This window comes from Lutra lutra, chromosome 2, assembly GCF_902655055.1.
Source record: "Lutra lutra chromosome 2, mLutLut1.2, whole genome shotgun sequence".
In the NCBI taxonomy this organism is placed as follows: Eukaryota; Metazoa; Chordata; class Mammalia; order Carnivora; family Mustelidae; genus Lutra; species Lutra lutra.
Window position 1 is genome coordinate 173,197,693 of NC_062279.1, and position 19,900 is coordinate 173,217,592.

At 47.7% G+C, this 19,900-nt stretch overlaps 1 protein-coding gene across 4 annotated transcripts in view; it reads left to right on the forward strand.

Moving 5' to 3' along the window:
* The first annotated feature begins 6,150 nt into the window (after positions 1 to 6,150).
* The window catches only part of TBC1D1 (TBC1 domain family member 1), a 233,787-nt gene continuing 220,037 nt past the window's right edge, over positions 6,151 to 19,900 (forward strand). The window contains exons 1-2 of one of the 4 annotated variants that reach the window (XM_047719095.1): positions 6,151 to 6,373; positions 16,200 to 16,707. In XM_047719095.1, coding sequence (XP_047575051.1) covers positions 16,291 to 16,707 — 417 coding nt within the window. In that variant the 5' untranslated portion in view covers positions 6,151 to 6,373; positions 16,200 to 16,290. The remainder of the gene's footprint in view (positions 6,374 to 16,199; positions 16,708 to 19,900) is intronic. The other 3 variants (XM_047719092.1, XM_047719091.1, XM_047719093.1) reach the window with 3 other exon arrangements.

Sequence of the window (19,900 nt, forward strand, 5' to 3'; positions counted from 1 at the left end):
ATGACAAGATACACAAGTAACAACACAAAATGTGTACAAGTAACATATTAGAAAGCAATACATGCTATGGAGAAATATAGATTAAGAAAAGGGGATAAGAAGTCTTGGGGGGGTGTAGCAGTGGTTTCCATTTTCAAAACTTTGGGGAGAGAAGGCCTCATGGAGAAAATAATATTTTAAACAATGACTTAAGAAGGTAAATTAAGTAGGGCTAATGTGGGTATCTGAAGCAAGAGTACCTGCCAGAGGATAGAGTCAAAGGCCCTGGGGCAAGTGTATGCCTGGCAGGGATGAGGAAGAGGAAGGTCAGTGTGTGTGGAGTGACCCAGGGCTGGTAGCAGGCAATGAAGTGCAGAGGTAGTGGTGTGGGTTGGGGAAGGGGAAGGTCCCATAGGGCTTTACAAACCATTACAATGACTGACCTTTACTCTGGGATATCTGGGAAGGCTGGGAGGGCTCTAAGTAGAGTAGTGATATGGCCCAACTAATATTTCAGCACCTTCCCTTGGCTGCTGTATTAAACATAGGGTGCTGAGGACAAAAGTAGGGAGACCAGTTAGCCGGCAACTGCATTTTTCTACGTGAGATTACACTTCATGCACCAACAAAGTCGTAACAGCCTTTGGGATTAAATGACGTGGGAACCTTGCAGTGTTGGAGGTTCGGTCATCCTGCCCATTCAGGTCTGGGTAAAATCCCCGAGATCCAGGACTCTTACAATTTATGCAGAGAAATTCCCACTGACTCTAGACAAATTCAGATGCCATAACAAAAGGTGATATGCTATCTAACACTTGTGTAGCTTGGTGTTTGGTGTCCAAACCCACAAAACCAGCTCATGTGGCCAGTGGGAACCCCAAGTAAAGGCTGGATACTGTTGGAGGGCTGCGTGGAACCCTTGCTTGTGTAGAGAGAGCAACGATTTAACAAACAGGAGAAGCTGAAAAGGGAAATGGAACCAGTGCCCAGAGTTTAACATGCTTTGTCCATAAAAGGCAATTAGACGCTTGACAGAAGCCCTCTCATTCGCTCTGTAAGTTCACTTCTTCTCACCGCACAGAGATTTATGTTGTCTCCTCCGTGGTAAGCATGAATCTCCCATGCAGTCCAATTTTTGTTTATTTAAACTGCTGAAATTCCAAGATCCACATTGGTTATCTGTTCATTTTATTTTATTGTTTACTGTACTATGTTTTATCATTCTTGTGCCTTTGAGAAAGCAATCCCAAGGCTCTTGTATTGTAGGCTAAACCATGTAATGTAGTCTCTCATCTGACTTCTTTTTTTTTTTTAATTTTTTTATTTCTTTTCATCGTAACAGTATTCATTGTTTTTGAACCACACCCAGTGCTCCATGCAATCCTTGCCCTCCCTAATACCCACCACCTGGTTCCCCCAACCTCCCACCCCCCTCTCATTTGACTTCAATCCATTTCCTTGTCAACGAGGATTTTTTTTTTTTAAAGATTTATTCACTTATTGAGAGAGAGAGAGAGCACTTGAGTACACAGGGAGCAGCGCCCGGAGAGAGGGAGAGAGAGAACCGTAAGCAGACTCCCCACTGATGTGGAGCCTGATGTGGGGCTCGATCTCAGGAAGCTGAGATCATGACCTCAGGCAAAACCAAGAGTCCACGCTTGACCACCTGAGCCATCCAGGTGCCCTAATGAGGAATATTCCCTACAGCTAATAACTTAATGTGCTGTTTTTAGTTAGCCTCTGGTTGGCAGGATTGGGGAATTACCCAGCGTTGCTCCTGCTTCTGCAATGCTGCCTTTTTCCATGTTTCCCATGCTGCTTCCCCATCTTGCTCACTCTCCCATTGAGCTCGGGCTTGCCTCAGGAACCTTCTCCACCTTGGGCTCCAGAAAGCCACCCCCAATTGTGGGAGCAGGCATCCCAAGTGAACCACCTTACTGTCCTAGGGTTCTCTCCTGTGTAATCTTAATTTCTTGCCTTTATTGATGCCAATTTTGGAAATAGGCCCACTAGTCAAGAACGCTTACCTTATCACGTATATTTAGAAATTAGGTGAAAACTTATCGTAGCAATGCGTTTGGGTTCCAAATGACTATGAACATTTAAACACCTGATAGATTTAATAATAATGAGTAGTTTTATGAAAGATCGCTTTTCTATGTTAACCAAAGACTTTTCATTCTAGATTTATATATGGTTCCCTTAGCCTTTTAAAAAGTAAAGTGGCCTCTGTTTCTTCTTTTAGTCCCTGGGCTTCCCAGTTGATTTAATGGCATCAATGGCTCACAATTTTCTTTTTTTTTTTTTTTTTAAAGATTTTATTTATTTATTTGACAGACAGAGATCACAAGTAGGCAGAGAGGCAGGCAGAGAGAGAGGGGGAAGCAGGCTCCCTGCGGAGCAGAGAGCCCGATGTGGGGCTCGATCCCAGGACCCTGGGATCATGACCTGAGCTGAAGGCAGAGGCTTTAACCCACTGAGCCACCCAGGCGCTGGCTCACAATTTTCTAGAGCTCCATGGCCATCTTAAATTCAATATTAATGTTCCTGACCATTGACAATAAACAATTAAATATGCTGCAAAGGACTAAAACAAACAAACAAACCTATAAAGGAAGCCCCCAAAAGAATGACTCATGGCAGGATTTCAGGAGGAGCTGGGGGTGAGAAGTTGTCCACGCAAGGAGGTGGTAACAGCTCTTGGGAGTTTTCACTCACTGAGCCAAAAAGTCAGTAAATTCCCCATGTGGGGAAGGGCTCTATGCGCCTGGGTCACACCAGTCAAGAGAATCAAGGGTCTGAAGCAGAGTGGCGGCAGGGCTTAGCCCCACTCCCTACTCAGTTTTGTTATTGGTGACTTAAAGAACTATGGACAGAATACCTTCCTGGGCAGGGAGGGAGCTCTCTGTAGCCATCGCCAAGGCCCTGCTGTCCACTCCCCCCCCCCCCAGGTACAGTGATATCCTTGGACAATAAGGGCAAGGAGATACTTTCCTCCAAGAGCAATGGTACTTGGCAGATACCAGCTGGGCGGCAAGCTCTCACCTGTCCACTCTACACTGGGAAAACACGGATGTCCCCTCCCAGTTGGCCGGTCTTCAACCTGCTAGCTCAGGTATCACCATCGGTTCCAAAGCCCTCTGAACTAGGTCTTCCCTTTGTGCTGGACATGAGTGCAAAAGAGATTGATGGCAGGCTATCCCCTACTCTCTGAGATAATGCTTTATGACAAAAAGGTCTGAAACTCTTTCTCACATCTCACAAAGAAGTTCTGTATCCGGGAAGCTAAGAGTATGATAAAATCCCTTATTATCATTCCAAGGGCACCAACTCGCCCCAGAAATTGGAAAAGTGATGCAGAAATCACCGCTTCTCACCAGGCCACGGCGCTTCTCTAACCCAGGGTGGGGTCAGGGCAAACAGTCTGGTCATTTCCCACTAGGTTGTAACTCTGAGCTGGAACTTGCTAGATTTTAGCAGGGGTGGTGGGGAGAAGGCAATTTCCCCCCTCCACACCACAATAATATGAGAGACTCCGGGTCTTGGCCTTCCTCTCTCTGCTCCCCACCCCTTTCACTTTCTACGTTGGCGACCTCATGAGCACCCATCTAGCTGCCTACCTGTACTAAGCTTTCCTGTACTCTGATATTGGGGGGTATGGATGGAGTTGGGTGAAGGGGATTAGCGAGAAAGGAGTGGAGTGGCAGGTGGGAGGAGGTTTGAGCAGGGCAGTGCCCAGCCTTGGTCTGACCCCACCTCCCAGGGGCAGTGGCTGGCCGACAGGTCATTAGGTCACAGTTTCAACCATCATCTGGCCGGATACATGTGGAAGGCAGTTTGGGGGTGTCAGTGAAATGGATGATGGTGTGCTTGTCTCGACATCCTAGCTCTCTGGAGGTAGCTATGTTCAGAGGGCTGCTGCAGAGAAGGAATGAGAACTGTATGGGGGAATTGGAGATAAAGATGTGAAATAAGTCATGGTGTGACCCAAGAGACAACAAGATGGCTTAAACGCTTTACAGCTCTTTTAACCTAATGAAGAACAATTTCCATGACCCAATAAATGTTCCAACCACTAGAGTATTTATGTCTGCATATGTTCTTCAGTTCTCCTGAAAAAAAATTCAAGGTCAAGTACACAAATAACTATGTGATAACAGTATGAGCTGAGTGCTACAGGAGGCGTACACAGTGGCAGAAGAGAAAATGTGTTACTAGTAGCTTTGGTTTTTTGGGGGGTCCCAGCACCAACTAGCTTGTGGCTTCCAAGAGGCATTAATCTCTTATTTTCCTCATTAGTTAAGGAGGATTTAATCATCTCTGTACAGCAGAATGTTTGTTAGGATTAGAGACAACCTATGTCAAGTACCTACCAGAGTTCCCCAAATAGACTGGCCCCTCTCAGAATAACAGCTATCACTTTTTAAAAAAATCGTATTTATTTATTTGTGAGAAAGCGCATGAACAAGGTGAGGGGCAGAGGGAGAGGGAGAGGCAGACGCCCGGCTGAGCAGGGAGCCCCATAAGGGGCTTGATCCCGGAGCTCCGGGATCATGACCTGAGCAGAAGGCAGACAGACGCTTAACCAACTGAGCCACCCAGGAAGGTGCCCAGAAGAGCTACCACTTTTTATGAGCGTTTTAAAATCAAGCTGTGGATAAAACTTTTGTGTCCCATTGAAATATACCCTCCCTGGATGGGAGCGTCCAGAGGAATGGGATCAAGGAATCCCATAGGGTAGGTCTACTGGAGAAGGAAGAGAATAGAGGTCCAGCAGCTTGCCTAGCGCACCCGGTGGTGGAGTTGGGATCTGGGTTTAAGTCCAACTCTGCTGCCCAAAGTCTCAGCCACTTCCCTCAAGTCAGCTTCCAGCTCCAATGAGGGGGAAAAAAAATTCCTGCAAGAGGCCACTGGGCTCCTCCAGGGCTCTTTCTCCTCCCTGCTCTCCCTTTCCTGCTCACTCCTCTCTGGAGTTGGTGCTCCGTCCCCTACTTGCCTCAGATCCCCCTCGCGCCCCGTCCCCCGGGATTGAACCTGCCCCAGTTTACCTGCTGGGCAGGAGTGCGGCGGCCCGGGGGTTTCCCGCGCCCGGCCATCCCCTCCGCCTGGGAGCCCGCTCTCGCCGCCGGCTTTCGTCTCCCGGGTCTCTCCTCACACCCCGCGGCCGCCGGGAACTTCCCCGAACCCCAATCTAGGGTAGGCGCCGCGAAGGGAGGAGAGGCGAGGCGAGGGGGGCGTGTGCGCCGTGTGTGCGTGTGAGTGTGAGTGTGAATGTGTGCGCGCGCGCTGGACCCGCGGGAGGGAAGAGGACCCGGGTCGAGCGGCTGCGTCACCCGAGCGGTTCAGAAATGGGGCTGACTGGGATTTTGGGGGGGCGACCCTTCAGCCTTCTCTGTTTGAGCCCCTGATTGTCCTGCCTCGCCTACCGGCGCCCCCAGAGAATGGCCCTGCCTCAGTTCCCTCCTTGCCATTGTGTCCAACCCTGGGACGGGACGAAGGGGCGGTGCGGGCGACCGCCAGGTGGCGAGGTCGCCTTCCCGCGTTCCGTGCGGTTCTCACTCCGTCCGTTCCGCGAGGTGAAAGCGAGGGTGCCGGGGAGGCGACACTACCGTGGGGGAGCGAAAAGCGGGCGGGCAGTGCCACCTGCTGAGAGCGCGGCGGGACGAGAGCCGCGAGCAGCGCCACCTGCTATAAATAGGCCGCCGAGGACACGGCGTGCGACCGCACATCCCGCCGCGAGGGCCTTCATCACGCGCGGGGCCCCGCGTCCTCGGAGCCCAGGCGGACGGCGGGCCAGGACACTGCGCCGGGGCTGGCTGGGGCGTCGCCCGGACCCCCCCTTCCCCCACCGCCCAGCCCCGCGCGCTGAGGATGGGCCGTCCCGCAGGGGAGAGGCGGGGAGAGGAGGGAGGCCGCGGCGGACCCGCACTGCAGCAGCTGTTACCCGCGTGTGACTCGCCTGTCCCGGCCGTGCTGCTCGGGCAGAGTCACAAGGCGCAGTGGGGAGGGAAAGAGCATCGCGTCCCCCTCTTAGGTCCCTGGGGACCGAGTTGGGAGATCCCGGCTTCTGCCCTCCCCTCGCCTCCCCCGCGCTCACCCAGCCCGGGAGGAGGAAACGCGAGCCGCGCGCAGACACCTCCTCCTCCGCCGCCGCCGCCGCAGCCCCCGCGCCGCCGAGCCTGTTGCTGCCGCGGCCGCGGGACCCGCCGTGTCCTCAGCCGGGTGAAGAAGAGGCGGGAGCCCAGCGGAGGGGATCTCTCTCGGCCCCCCGCCGCGGAAGAGCGTAGCCAGCCAGGCACGATGGGCGCCCCGCCCGCCCAGGCCGGCCCCACGCCGCCCCCGAGCACCTGCGCGCCCCGGCCGGGCCCTGGGCTCTGAGCGAGCAGCGGTGCAGGTAGGTGCTCTCTGGAGCTTCCGCGCCTGCGGCGGCATCCCAGCCGCCCCCCTCCCGACACCGAGCACGCCCGAGCGTTCCCGGGCCCGCGAAGCTGGAATCCGGCAGCCCAAGGGCGTTCCTGTGCTCGCCGCGCCGGGGGCTTCCGGGGTCGGTGGGTGGGGTTCATTGCCACCTCGTTGCCCCCCTACTTGAACGAAAGTGAAACCTTGGAGTTCGTGACCGCGCAGGACCTCCGAAAGGCACCCTCCTCCAGCCCCCCTCACTCCTGCTCGCTGGGCATCTACCCCCTCCCGCCAAATATCTCTGGGGCTGGTGTGTTTGTAGGGCGACCGGAATGGGGGGGGGGGGCGGTCAGAGTGACCCCTTGCCATCCTTTAAAAGTTCACGGTACTTTGCAGTAGTAACTTTGGCAGCTTCACCAGTGCGCACAACATTTCTTTCTATGGGCACATCCTGTACTCGTCATTTTGAAACCCTGCTTAATTGTTTCTAGCAGCTTCCTGATCTTTCTGTCGTTATGAGACCCCTCAAACTTCGCCACACACTGTTGTTGTTTTGAAGAGACTGTTTTCCTTAAAATCCATTTAGAAGTGGCTTTACCTGTTATTTTATTTAAAATAGATTATTCTCTGAAAGTTGCTTAAAAAGGAAAAGAAAAAGAAAGTGGTGATTGTTCCTCCCACCAAACAGTTTAATTTCCAGAGGGCCTTACATTAAGGGATCGGTATAGATCTCTCATTCTTCCTTCTAGGTGATTGGATGATTTCAGTTGTTAATACAATCAGACTTTGAAAGAGCATTTTTAAATGACCTGGTTTAAATGGGTCACACCCAAGACATTCAGCAGCTATCTCTACACCTCCAAACTTCGAAACTTCTCACGCTGTGCTTAAGCAGAACTACAGAGGCCTTGATCGAAACCCGTTCTTTTCGAAAGCAGAAATTCATTCTCTGCCTCGATGATGACTTTGATAAGAGTTGGAGCATGGCCACCTCTGGGTTTTGGGGAGTGTTGGGAGCCTGCTCTGTGTGGGAGGGGTTGGGGGGGGGGAGACTGAATGAGCAAATGTTGTAAGAAGCTGGGGAACCACCTTGCTAAATGACTCTCCCGTGTTTCTGAACACTTTATGTTCTAGGACAGTCTTGGGTTAGGGATCTCTGAAGCAGCTAGAGTTGAGGTGGCTTCTGCCTGGGGAGACGGTGTTCCTCGGGACCCTCTCCTTCCCGAGAATCCTGAAGACTGTCTACAGGAATAAGAACGTTGCGTGAAAAAGTCTGTATAAAAAAGGATTGTCTGCTTTTGTAAACAGGTGTTTTAGAACTGTTTAAAACGGAATGCTTATCATGGTCTTGAATCTCCCTGTGTCTTTTTTTTTGGCCAAGTTATAGGGAAATCAGACCATGAAAAAGGGCTTTCTCCTTAGATTTGTCTGTAAGTAACACTTGACGTAATATGAGTTATTGGACCGTGGACTCAGCTGTGAATTACTGGGTGCCATGTGAAATGTTTAGGGGATACTTTCTGGAGTGAACACAAGAGGAATATCCCGAGACTATTAACTGAGTTCAAGGAGATGCAAAAGGGATTAAGTGTGGTTCAAAGCAGTAAATAAAATGATCAGGTGAAAATGAAAATAAATGTCTTTTTTTTTTTTTAAAGATTTTATTTATTTATTTGACAGAGATCAAAAGTAGGCAGAGAGGCAGGGGAAACAGGCTCCCTGGTGCGGGATCATGACCTAAGCTGAAGGCAGAGGCTTTAACCCACTGAGCCACCCAGGCGCCCTGAAAATAAATGTCTTTATGTTGATTTAGCCAGCCATGTGCAAGCCAGCAAAATAGGGGGGAAATTCATGGGTGTACTTATACATTATTAATGTCAAATTTAAGTTTTGTAAATGGGACTCCCTGCCTGATCCGACCACTGTCTTTCCCACTGAGAGGTCTGGGGATTTCCCTTTTCGCTGTAATAGCATTTCTGGTTGGGTGCTGTTCTGTCAGTGTTGGGACGACTTCTCCCCCATGTGACATTGATTGTTGTTGGAAATACAGAGGGTATGAGGAGGAAGTGAGTGACTCTGGGGAAACGCAGCTTGCCTCTTCTTCCTCATTAACCAGCTGTTGACAGTCTGCGCCCTCCATTTCCAGAGAAGGCAGCCTCACAATCAGAAAGACTCCTCTGCAGTGCTGGGTGCGGGTGGCGGCTTCTGTCTGCCAGATCTTCTGGGATCTTCTGGGACAGACCACCGGTGAGCAGCAGGGAGTGGCACATACCTGTTCCCCACTGACACCCAGTGAGCCCATCACCATGACACCCGGAGTAGGGATACCTGCCTGAGAGGATTGTGTCTTTGTAACTTTTAATTTTATCTTGTCAGAATGGCAACTCCCTGAGGCCCCTTTTCCGCTCTTCATGACATTTCTCTGAAGTTCCCCAGCCGCGGCTCCTTACGTTCTCCAGATGGCCCAAGTCAGCTCAGGTGTGGGGGTAGCTTCTTTGCTCTTTTCCCTGTCTGCTGGGGCTGTGCTTCTTCTTCTTCTTCTTCTTTTTCTTTTCTTTTCTTTTTTTTTTTTAAGATTTTATTCATTTACCAGAGAGAGAGAGAGAGAGACAGTACACACAAGCAGGCAGAGAGGCAGGCAGAGGAATCGAGAGAAGCAGGCTCCCTGCCAAGCAAGGAGCCCAATGCGGGACTCGATCCCAGGACCCTGGGATCATGACCTGAACCGAAGGCAGCAGCTTAACCCACTGAGCCACCCAGGCGCCCCTGACAACCCTTCTTAAGTCTCATGGCCATGAGGGTCCCCATACGTGGTATATTTTCCAGCCCTCATCTTTTCTTGGTCATTGAAACTCGGAGGATCACAGTCTATGGGGGAAAGGGAATGATTCCACTCAGCAGACAGGCTGAGTATAATTTTGACATTAGATTTGGATTAATGAGACCAAGCAAAACATAAATAGGAAAAATCACCCAGCTAAATCACTAGAAAGATATTTTAGGGTTATTACCTTCTAGAGATGTTTCTATCACAAAGAATAGAAATTTGGGCCTAGGACAAATCCTGCCTACAGCACTAACCAGGGGACCCGTACGGAAATGGGAATGATAAAATGTAAATCTCAGAGTTGTAAGAATAGAGAAAATCTTGCATGGAATGTCCAAGAAGAGGTGGTTGGTCAATAAATATTCCCCTAGCAAAGTGGTTAAGAGGAAGCACGAAGCCTGGAGGGGAAGGCCCTGGGTTCAAAACCTGGTTCTGCTGTCTGCTGCTAGGATGACCTTGGGAGAGTGACCTGTCTTCTCTGTGCCAGCGCCTCCTTCCTCATCTCTTATCTGAAAGTTAGAGCTGATGATGGCAAAAATCTGTTGGAGTCCTTATTTAGATGTGATAATAATATTCTTTATTGGGGCACCTGGGTGGCTCAGTGGGTTAAAGCCTCTGCCTTGGGCTCAGGTCATGATTCCAGAGTCTTGGGATCGAGCCCCACATCGGGTTCTTTGCTCAACAGGGAGCCTGCTTTCCCCTCTCTCTCTGCCTGCCTCTCTGCCTACTTGTGATCTCTGTCTGTCAAATAAATAAAATCATAAAAAAAAGTGGTATTAAAAAAAATAATAGTCTTTATTGTCCAGGGTTGTTGTAAGAGCTCAGTTAACAGTCATGCAGTAAGTGCTATTTTGTCTGTGTTCACAGTTATTATTATTACTTTCAGGAGAATAGCCAGGCAACCATGCCAGAGGGAGGGATAGACATCCCTGAGGGCCAGCAAGGCCCCCCCCACCAACCCTTTTATCCTGTGCCATTAGGTAGAAGAGCATACAGGAAGTGGCCATGGCATCCTAAGGGACCAGGCTTACACTGGCCCTGATTTATGTAGGAGGGAAGTCGTTCCAAACATCATTACTTTGTGTGTCAAATTAGAGAGGTGCTTGCTGGGGCTGGAGCGTCCTGGATGACGGAGAGGTTAGATCCACAGGCTCCAGGAGCTCCGTGTGATGGCTGTGCGTGAAATAGGGTACCATCCGAAGGATCTTCTGAGCCTGTGGGCGATTCCTAGGTAGCAGCCCACTGCTCTGACTGGATGAGATTCTGGGACACATAGTGTAGCCTTTACCCCAGTGATCTTACAACAGGAGACTAGAGTATTTAGGTAGAAGAATAATTCTGTTCAGCAGCATGCCCTCTCAATCTGGGATAAAAAGCAGAAAAACGAAGCCACTGGTTTGCAAGGGGAAGTGAATAGCTATCTGGGGAGTGTCTGCCCATCCTGGGTAGGGGGCGTCCGGGACAGCTAATCAGTCTTGGCTGGTTTCTAAGCTGGTTTGGAGCTAGAAGTTTCAATACCTCTCCTGTCTATCCCTCTTTTATTCCCTCCTCCCCTCCTACCAGCGCTCTGAGAAGGTGAGGGCTCCATGTGCTGAGGCTGTGGTGTTTATTGCTAGCTTCTGGAAAGTCCCCCTCCCATTCCCCATGGTTGGCTGGGACGGCATGGAGAGGGGGCTGGGAAGAGAGGGGTTTTCCAGTGGCGGTTTGCTAACTCCTACCATCTCTTCTCTCACTTCCTGATCAATAAACTCCATTCTTTCTTCTGGTACTTCCCCCGTATTTGTATTCTTGACAGGAAGATGGGAGCAGCTTTCTATCCCCACACAATGTCGGGGACATCTGGTATTATACATTATGAAAATTAGATTTTCCCGATTTGAGAGGCTGAAGACAACTTGAGGATGATCTTGTTCCATTCTCTTATAAGAATGAGCTTGAGATTTGGAGAAGTTACGTGACTCGCTTTCTCAGCTTCACCCTTGAAAGTGTTTTCATCAGGAAACTGAGATTCTTTGCTGCACTTGGGTGGCAGTCAGGAATCGGACTGTCCTAGTTCTGTCATCCAACTTGGACAAGGCACTAACTTCTGCAGAACCACGTTTCCTCATGTCAAATATAAGGGGAAAAAAAAATTTATTTATTTACCCGACAGAAAGAGAGAGCACAAGCTGGGGGAGCAGCAGAGGGAGAGGGAGAAGCAGGCTCCCCGCTGAGCAGGGAGCCCGATGCTGGGCTGGATCCCAGAGCCTGGGGATCATGACCCGAGCCGAAGATAGATCCTTAATTCCCTGAGCCAGCCAGGCATCCCTCAAGTATAAGGGGGAATTTCTAAAGAGCTGAAAAGGACATTTCTGACTTACGGATTTTATAATTCTAAGTGCATGCCTTCAGGGATGTTTGATATAGAAGGACTCACTAACAAGATGATTGCAACTGTTCTAATAAAAGCATCTTTGTGTTTGCGATGCCTACCTTGTTTATGGACTGTGGTAGGTAGGAACTGTGTAGCATACAGTTGGTTTGTGTGAGGGACAGAGCTTGTACACAGATGAATCTACCAACAAAAACAGAGTTTGAAGTTCGCTGGGAGTAACAGATCACAGTATTTCTTTCTTTCTTTCTTTCTTTCTTTTTTTTTTTAAAGATTTTATTTATTTATTTGACAGACAGAGATCACAAGCAGGCAGAGAGGCAGGCAGAGAGAGAGGGGGAAGCAGGATCCCTGCTGAGCAGACAGCCCAATGCGGAGCTGGATCCCAGAACCCTGAGACCCTGACCCGAGCTGAAGGCAGAGGCTTAACCCACTGAGTCACCCAGGCGCCCCTGGATTGCAGTATTTCTTACTCGGTGTATGAGACCCAAGAGCTCTCTTAGAGTTGGTGGTTCTGCCTGGGAAGGATGGTCAGAGGTTGCATGCTGATCACGTGGACTGAGATGGCTTTAAAAATAACCTCATGGTGTATTAGTATTATTTGAATAGATCTTCTATTTCACAGAACTTTTTATTGAAAAGTAGTACAGAAATTACTCACCTAGTCTAAGATACATTACATCAGCAGAATCTGAATTATTGATAAATAATTATGGCTATGTTTGGGGGTAGAACTTATTTTTTCTTTAATTTTTACTTATTTAAGTAATCTCTTCACCCAACATAGGGCCTGAACTCATGACCCTGAGATCAAGGGTCACATGCTCTTCTGATTGAGCCAGCCAGACACCCCCTGGAGTAGAACTTTTTATTTGAGAGTTTGCCAACAGTGTTATGGACCAGTCTACTTTTTACAGAGAAACTGAGAATGTGCCCCAGCTGGTTCAAAAATGAAAACTCTAGGCATTTAGATAATTTTGTCAATGACATGGCAGACTAATTTGATGACTCTTCATTTACTAAATGTTTGAAATTCTAAATGGTATAATTTTTTTTGCACTATGTATATATTGCCTTACAAGAAGACTGAAAACAATCCCATATATTGTTGCCACCATATTAATAATTGCCCCATCTACACTAATTGGTAGATCTCAGGTCTCCCCTTTGTAATAATTCTAGTCCTTCTTGCAGCATGTCTTGGGATTAGCGGCTGTCAACGGTTAGGACTTGAAGCAGATTCAGTTACAGGAGTGGAAGCTGAGCAAGATATTTAATGCCACTCTCACCAGGTGAGAGAGAGAAAAGAGAAGAGAGAGAGACCATTATTTATGGGGTTATGTGAACTTCAAGTCTGTTTTTATCATCAAGAGAGGTTATCCCTTCAAGGAGAAGAGACAGGGAATACGTTTCCACGAACTCTGTTGGAGCTCGGAAGTGTGAGCTTCTTTCTGAATATTTGAACATTTAAAATTAAAAAGTAGCTCTGAACTGTGTTCAAATCCTATTATAAAAATACACTCTTGTCATTTATGCATCTATATCACATAGAAAAATATAGAGTTAAAGGAATAGACTTCAGTTCTATTTCAGAAAATGTTTAGAATGTGAATATTGAATATATTCCTGGTTCATACACAGCCGTCTTTGCCTCTTATTTCCTCACATGATGGAAGGGGGCGAGGGAGCACCCCAGGTCTCTTTTGAGGGCGCTAATCCCATTCATAAGGGCTTTAGTCTCATGACCCAGTCACCTCCCAAAGGCCTGACCTGCAAACACTATCACATTGGGGATTAGGAGTTGACCCTTCAGTCTGTAGCAGTGACTCCTTGGCCTTTGCCTTGGCCAGTAAAATAGTGATGCTATTTATAGAGACAGAGTTCATGGGCAGCAAGAGAAGTTCTGGGAACTGGGGAGATGAGACTGAGTTAGTTTTAAAATAACTAAATTGAACTACCCTATGACCCAGCAATTGCACTGCTGGGTATTTACCCTAAAGATACAAACGTAGTGATCCGAAGGGGCACGTGCACCTGAATGTTTATAGCAGCAATGTCTACAATAGCCAAACTATGGAAAGAACCTAGATGTCCATCTACAGACGAATGGATAAAGAAGATGTGGTATATATACACAATGGAATACTATTCAGCCATCAAAAGAAATGAAATCTTGCCATTTGCGACGACGTGGATGGAACTAGAGGGTATCATGCTTAGCGAAATAAGTCAATCGGAGAAAGACAACTATCATATGATCTCCCTGATATGAGGGAGAGGAGATGCAACATGGGGGGTTAAGGGGGTAGGAGAACAGTAAATGAAACAAGATGGGATTGGGAGGGAGACAAACCATAAGTGACTCTTAATCTCACAAAACAAACTGAGGGTTGATGGGAGGAGGGGGGTTGGGAGAGGGGGGTGGGATTATGGACATTGGGGAGGGTATGTGCTATGGTGAGTGCTGTGAAGTGTGTAAACCTGGCGATTCACAGACCTGTACCCCTGGGGATAAAAATATATTATATGTTTATAAAAAAAAATTTAAAATAACTAAATTGGGTGGTTCAGTGGGTTAAGCATCCGACTGCTGATTCCAGCTCAGGTCATGATCTGGGGATTGTGGGATTGAGCCCTGCATGGGGCTGCAGGCCCAGTGCGGCGTCTGCTCCTCTCTCTCTCCCTGAGCTGCTCCCCCTGCTTGCATGCAGACACGCAAGGTCTCTCTCTAAAATAAATAAATCTTTAAAATGACTGATTGAAGCTGAGGGTCTCTAGGCTATCCAGATAGAAGTACCGAATGGTCTGTCCTGATCTGGATCTCAGCAAAGAGGTTCAGGGGAAGACATTCACGTGGGAATCATCAGGGTCTGTGTGGCAGATGCCATCCTTGTGCAGCCCTCAGGAGGATGGGTCGAGAATCAGGAGCCGACTCTCCCACGCCCACCTGTGACGCGCCACTGAAGCTCTCCAGACCTCTGTGACCCAGGTCCCCATGATGGCAATGCTAGTAGTCTGTAACCGAGGCTAGGGTTGGAGACGAAGGTGGAATGAGGTCACACTTGCGGTGTGCCTGGAGTGCACAAGTCAGCTGCTAGCAGCAGCAGGAATGTCTGAATGTGGTTATGGACATGCAAGCCATTAGGTGAGACTCTCCAAAGAAAGCAAGTGGAATGAGGACAAGGGATGGAGTGAAAGAGGGGCCAAAAGCCATCCAAGAACCTGAAAGAAGGAACCAAGGAGGTAAGAGGAGACGCAGAAGGGTTTCAGGCAGGAAGGAGGGATCACCCTTGAGAAATTCATCAGAAAGGACAAGGCGGTTAAGGACCGAAAAGCCCCCCTTGGGTTTCACAGCCCAAAGATGCGGATGACCTTAGTGGGAGCAGGTCCAGTGCATAGGCCGTGCATCTGGTCATAGTTGAGATTGTCCATGAGCACTGGGTAGTGAGCCAGTAAGTGTGGAAGGAAGTTGTGTGGAGAAGGGAGACTTGGGGCTCAGGAGGGTTGAGATCAAAGGAAAATGTCTTTTCTTTTTTCCCTCAGATGGGAGAGACTTCATTCCTTAGTTTAAAATATTATTGAGCCTCTATTGTGAGTCAGACACTGGCAGGCGCTGGGGCCACAATGTTGAGTCAGACAGATGCAGTGGCTAGGTGCTCAGGGAGGGAAGGATGAGCCAATGAGGAACGACGAGGTTTGAGATCCTGTAGACAAGTCAGTTCTGCCCAGAAGGCTTTTGTGTCCAGTGGAACAGGGAGGCATTAGGCTACATCAGAGGTGGATGTTGAAAATCACCCATGGGGGGTGCAGGTAAGAGAGTTTGGGGCCACCAGAAGCAGCATTTTCCACTGATGAGCGGCAGTGTGGGCACAATGGCTGATAATACATGAGTTACATGAAACTGTATTTATGGTGATCTGTGGGACATAACTGGCACCAATTACATGTTAATGAAATTTGAATTCCTGCTCAGCACCTCTGGACTAAGTCAGGGAGAGGCTTTTAAAACTTAAGTAGCATCATAATTGAAAAAGGTCAATTGTTGAAAACTGGGCTGGTTCAGTAGACTCTGATAATGGATAGATAGCCACTATTTTTTTCTCTCAAGATTACTTGTTGGGGGGAGAATCACCACTACTGAATTTGATTATCTTGGAAAAAAAAAGTCCTTGAGGGATACCTGGTAGGATCAGTCCACAGAGCGTGCAACTCTTGATCGCAGGGTCATGAGTTCGAGCCACACACTGGGTATAGAGATTATTAAAAAAAAAAAATTCTTTGAAATATGTGTAAATACAACAGGGTTTAAAGGGATCTGAGCAGATGATATTGTTTTCTGTCCTGCTTGTTTTTGCTGGATCAACAAGGCGTACAAATGTTTCACAGGAGTTTCCCGGTGGGATCTTTGTAACCTGTAGTGAACGCAACAGTTACAGCATTCATATAAAGAAGCACAATTTCGAGAAGGCTCTTTCTAGGCCAAGCACCTTGTTTGAACTAAGATCCGTTTGTTTCCCCATGTTTGGGTTTCAGGCTTTTTAGTTCTTCAGGAATAATAACTCTTCGAAAGTAGCTATTGCTGTGATTTCATTAAATTCTAATGCCTTTGTTTTTCTCCCGCAGGATTCTGCCCCAGAAGCACATAAAATAGATTGCTCATTCTCAGATAGAAAACAGTGACAACGTTTTGCTGAGTTTCCAGATCTTTCCCAAGATGGAGCCAATCACATTCACAGCGAGGAAGCATCCGTTTCCTAACGAACCCTCGGTGGACTTCAGCCTGCAGCTGGTGGGCTCCTTGTCTGTACATTCTCTGACCACCATGCCAATGCTGCCCTGGGTCGTGGCGGAGGTACGGAGGCTCAGTGGCCAGTCCTCCAAAAAGGAGTCCGGTGCCAGGCAAGTCCGGCTTTGTGTTTCCCCCTCTGGACTGAGGTGTGAACCCGAGCCAGGGAAAAGCCAACAATGGGATCCACTGATCTGTTCCAGCATCTTCGAGTGTAAGCCCCAGCACGTTCATAAACTGATCCACAACAGTCACGATCCGAGTTACTTTGCTTGTCTGATTAAGGACCATGCAGCCAGTCAGCAGAGTATCTGCTACGTGTTCAAAGCTGACGATCAAACAAAAGTAAGTGGAAGTGGGACGAGAACGACGGAGGTGGAGCGGGATGGCTTTCCTCGTGTGGGGGTCGGGACATTGACTTTGCAGATCCTGGAATGAATAAGATAATGTTGCGGTCATACATGGATTATTTTACTGGGATTTTGGTTTATGAGGTCGCTTTTCTTTCTGTAGTTTTGAAGAACATTTGATAACAGCTATTGGGAATTCTAAGTTTATGAGTTCAAAAATTCAACAGAGAAATTTGCCTCAGCTTACAAACAAGAGCTGAACTGTGAGGGTTCAGGTCATTTAGGGTGTGTGTTCTAAAGCAGTGCTTTTCCCACAGAAAGGTGCACATGAATCAGCTGGAGATCTTGTGAAAATACAGATGTGGGTCCAGGAGGTCTGGGATGGACCCTAAGACTGCATTTCTAACAAGATACTGGGGAGACACTGATGCTGCTTCTTTGCAGATTGTGGTTTGGTTAGCAGAGTGCTACCTGGATCAGTGAGCTCCATATCTTTTACCCTGGTAAAAAAAATATGTATGTATTTAGAAGCTATATCCGAATACGATTAGCCAATTTCCTGAGGTATCATGGTCACTTGGGCAAAGACTGTTGATAACAACAATGGGTTCGAATCCAAGGTTTGATACATGAAGGTTTTGTGTGTGTGGATGCCAACTTCATGTCAGATCTGATTAACTCGTTATCGTTATAGCTTGTGATGTGGCTGAGAAACATATCATATGGGAAACAGAAAAGGTATCATCGGCTCTATGACTTTCCTGGGTATTGGTGCTTGCGTTGTTGTTACCTTGTTTTGTGGTTCGGTGCAGAACTTGTTGAAAGTCGCTTATCCATTTTGTGAGGCTCAGTTTAGATAAAATTGAAAACGTAATCCGCATGGCTACAATCTCCGTTGGGCCCATATAAACTGCACGTTGACAGAGCCTCCTCTGCTGACCAACCCCATGAGCTGAGGAATGCCCCTGCCAGGCCTAGCATCCCTCTGTGGCTGTCTGCCAGGCACATGGAGTGAGGCGGCCAGTGTCAATCATGTGGTAAATGTCAGTAAATAGAAATAAAAAGGCTAATGTTTTTCAGCCTGTACCCCACTGTTTTGTTTGGTTTTGGTTTTGGTTTTTTGTTTGTTTGTTTGTTGTGCTTACCCTCCAGGGCGTAAGAACGTCATTGGGAAATTCATGTTCTTGGTGACCAAGTAGACTCTTAGAGATTCACTTTTAAGCAAAAGTGGCTCTTTGATTCCTTCATTCAGTGAGTGCTGCTCCAGGTGTCAAGCAAGAGGGTCTCAGTACAGGCTAGAAGGAAGGCGGAAGCAACCATAGGTCAGTATCACATGGTCCATGTCCAGGTCATGACTGGAAGACAGAGAATGGAGCCGAACACACTGGCTGTATGGAGGGTTTTCTTCAGTAAAGGCTAATTTGAAGCTGACAACCACTATTTTACCCACAGAATTTGATATCTCCTTAGTTCTAGATCATTTAATGTTGTCATCCATGCACCTCAAATAGACGGGACAGCACCCCAGTACAGAGGTTCTGAGGGCCCAGATTCCGGTCCAGTCTGCCACTTCTAAACTGGGTCACTTAAGGCAATTCTGAGCCCTAGTGTTTCATCCGTAAAATGGGGATAATTATCGTGTCTATCTCAATGTTGCCAGGGGGACCAAATGAGCTAGAACAGCACTTTAGTAAGCAGTTAATGGCCATAAAAAATTTTCATTAAAGAGAGTTTTACTGAAAGCAGGTTATATGCTAATTTCACTTCATCTCTAAGGTAACAGGAAAAAGGAGGCTAAGATGAGTGTCTTCAGCTCCCAAGATCCTGGTCATCCTTCAGCAACAATTTTTTTAGAAACTAGATACTTTAAAAAGTGCATAAATAAACTTAATCGTTCTTATTATTTGGGCAAATTCCAGAATGTAAATGAAAGGACGGAACAATCTGTACTCCAGGCCCCCCTGATCTATATAAGGACTGAATTTCCTTGGGGAGAGTCTTTGCGTGAAATACTTGTCCAGCACTTTCCACTTTTGACTCTTTCCCAGAATTTTTTATAGCCATCTGAGAACAGGCTCCTGGCCGGTCATTCAGACACCTGATAGGAAGAAGAGATTTATAACTGAATTCTGTAACTAGAGCTCCCTGTCTTGCTGAAAGTAGACAACTGGCCTTACTCTGCGTTCTGAAAAGCCATGGGAGAAGTTGGAATTAGGTCTGGAGTTATTTTTGGTTGGCATACAGTTTTTCCAAACACAGATTGCCAGGGCTCGGAGTAATACACTGCTGTCAGCCTCCTCCTCCTGTAAGAGAGTAATTTGTAGCACAGTTACCTCAATTAGAGATTTGGGTTGGTTGGAGACTGAATGGTACACCAAATTGGGCCCGATTCTCCATCAGGCGTGACAGCTTTGATGTTTTCGGGACGTCCCTGGCACCGCATCTCATGGGAGAGGATCATCTGCTGGCGGAGCACATTAACCTCTGTCATCATTTCTCGGGATTATTGGAAACATTCGCTCAGTTGAATCATTCTCTAGATTAAGGCCTCTCCTGAATAAATGAGGTCGCGTTCAGCCGTGCTTGCCAGAGGAGATGTATGCATTTACTGCCAGGCTTATGAACATGGAACTACTACTTAAGAGGAAACCCTCCGATAGCATGTAAATTGACTTGCTGAAGAACGTCTAGGGAGAAGAGGCATATAAAGGAATAATTTTTAGAGCGTAAGATGAGACTGTGTTTCCCATCGTGTGTTGCATGGAATACACTCGAGGTGTTCCACAGAGAAAAGCTTCCACAGTCGAAAAGCAATCTCCACCTTTTTTGATGCGAGGGCCCCTTCTCAGTCTTAAAAATTATAGAGGATCCTGAAGAGCGTGCATGTGGGTTATATTTATTAATAAGCACTGCATCAGAAAGTAAAACAAATTGTGAAGGAACTAATTTTTTAATTTGTAAAAAAAAAAAAAAAACAAAAGGAATATGCCTCTTATATGTTAGCATCAACAGTATTTTTCTGGGGGCGCCTGGGTGGCTCAGTGGGTTAAGCCTCTGCCTTCGGCTCAGGTCATGATCTCGGGGTCCTGGGATTGAGCCCCGCATCGGGCTCTCTGCTCAGCGGGGAGCCTGCTTTCCCCTTTTTCTCTGGTGCCTCTCTACCTACTTGTGATCTCTCTCTTTCAAAT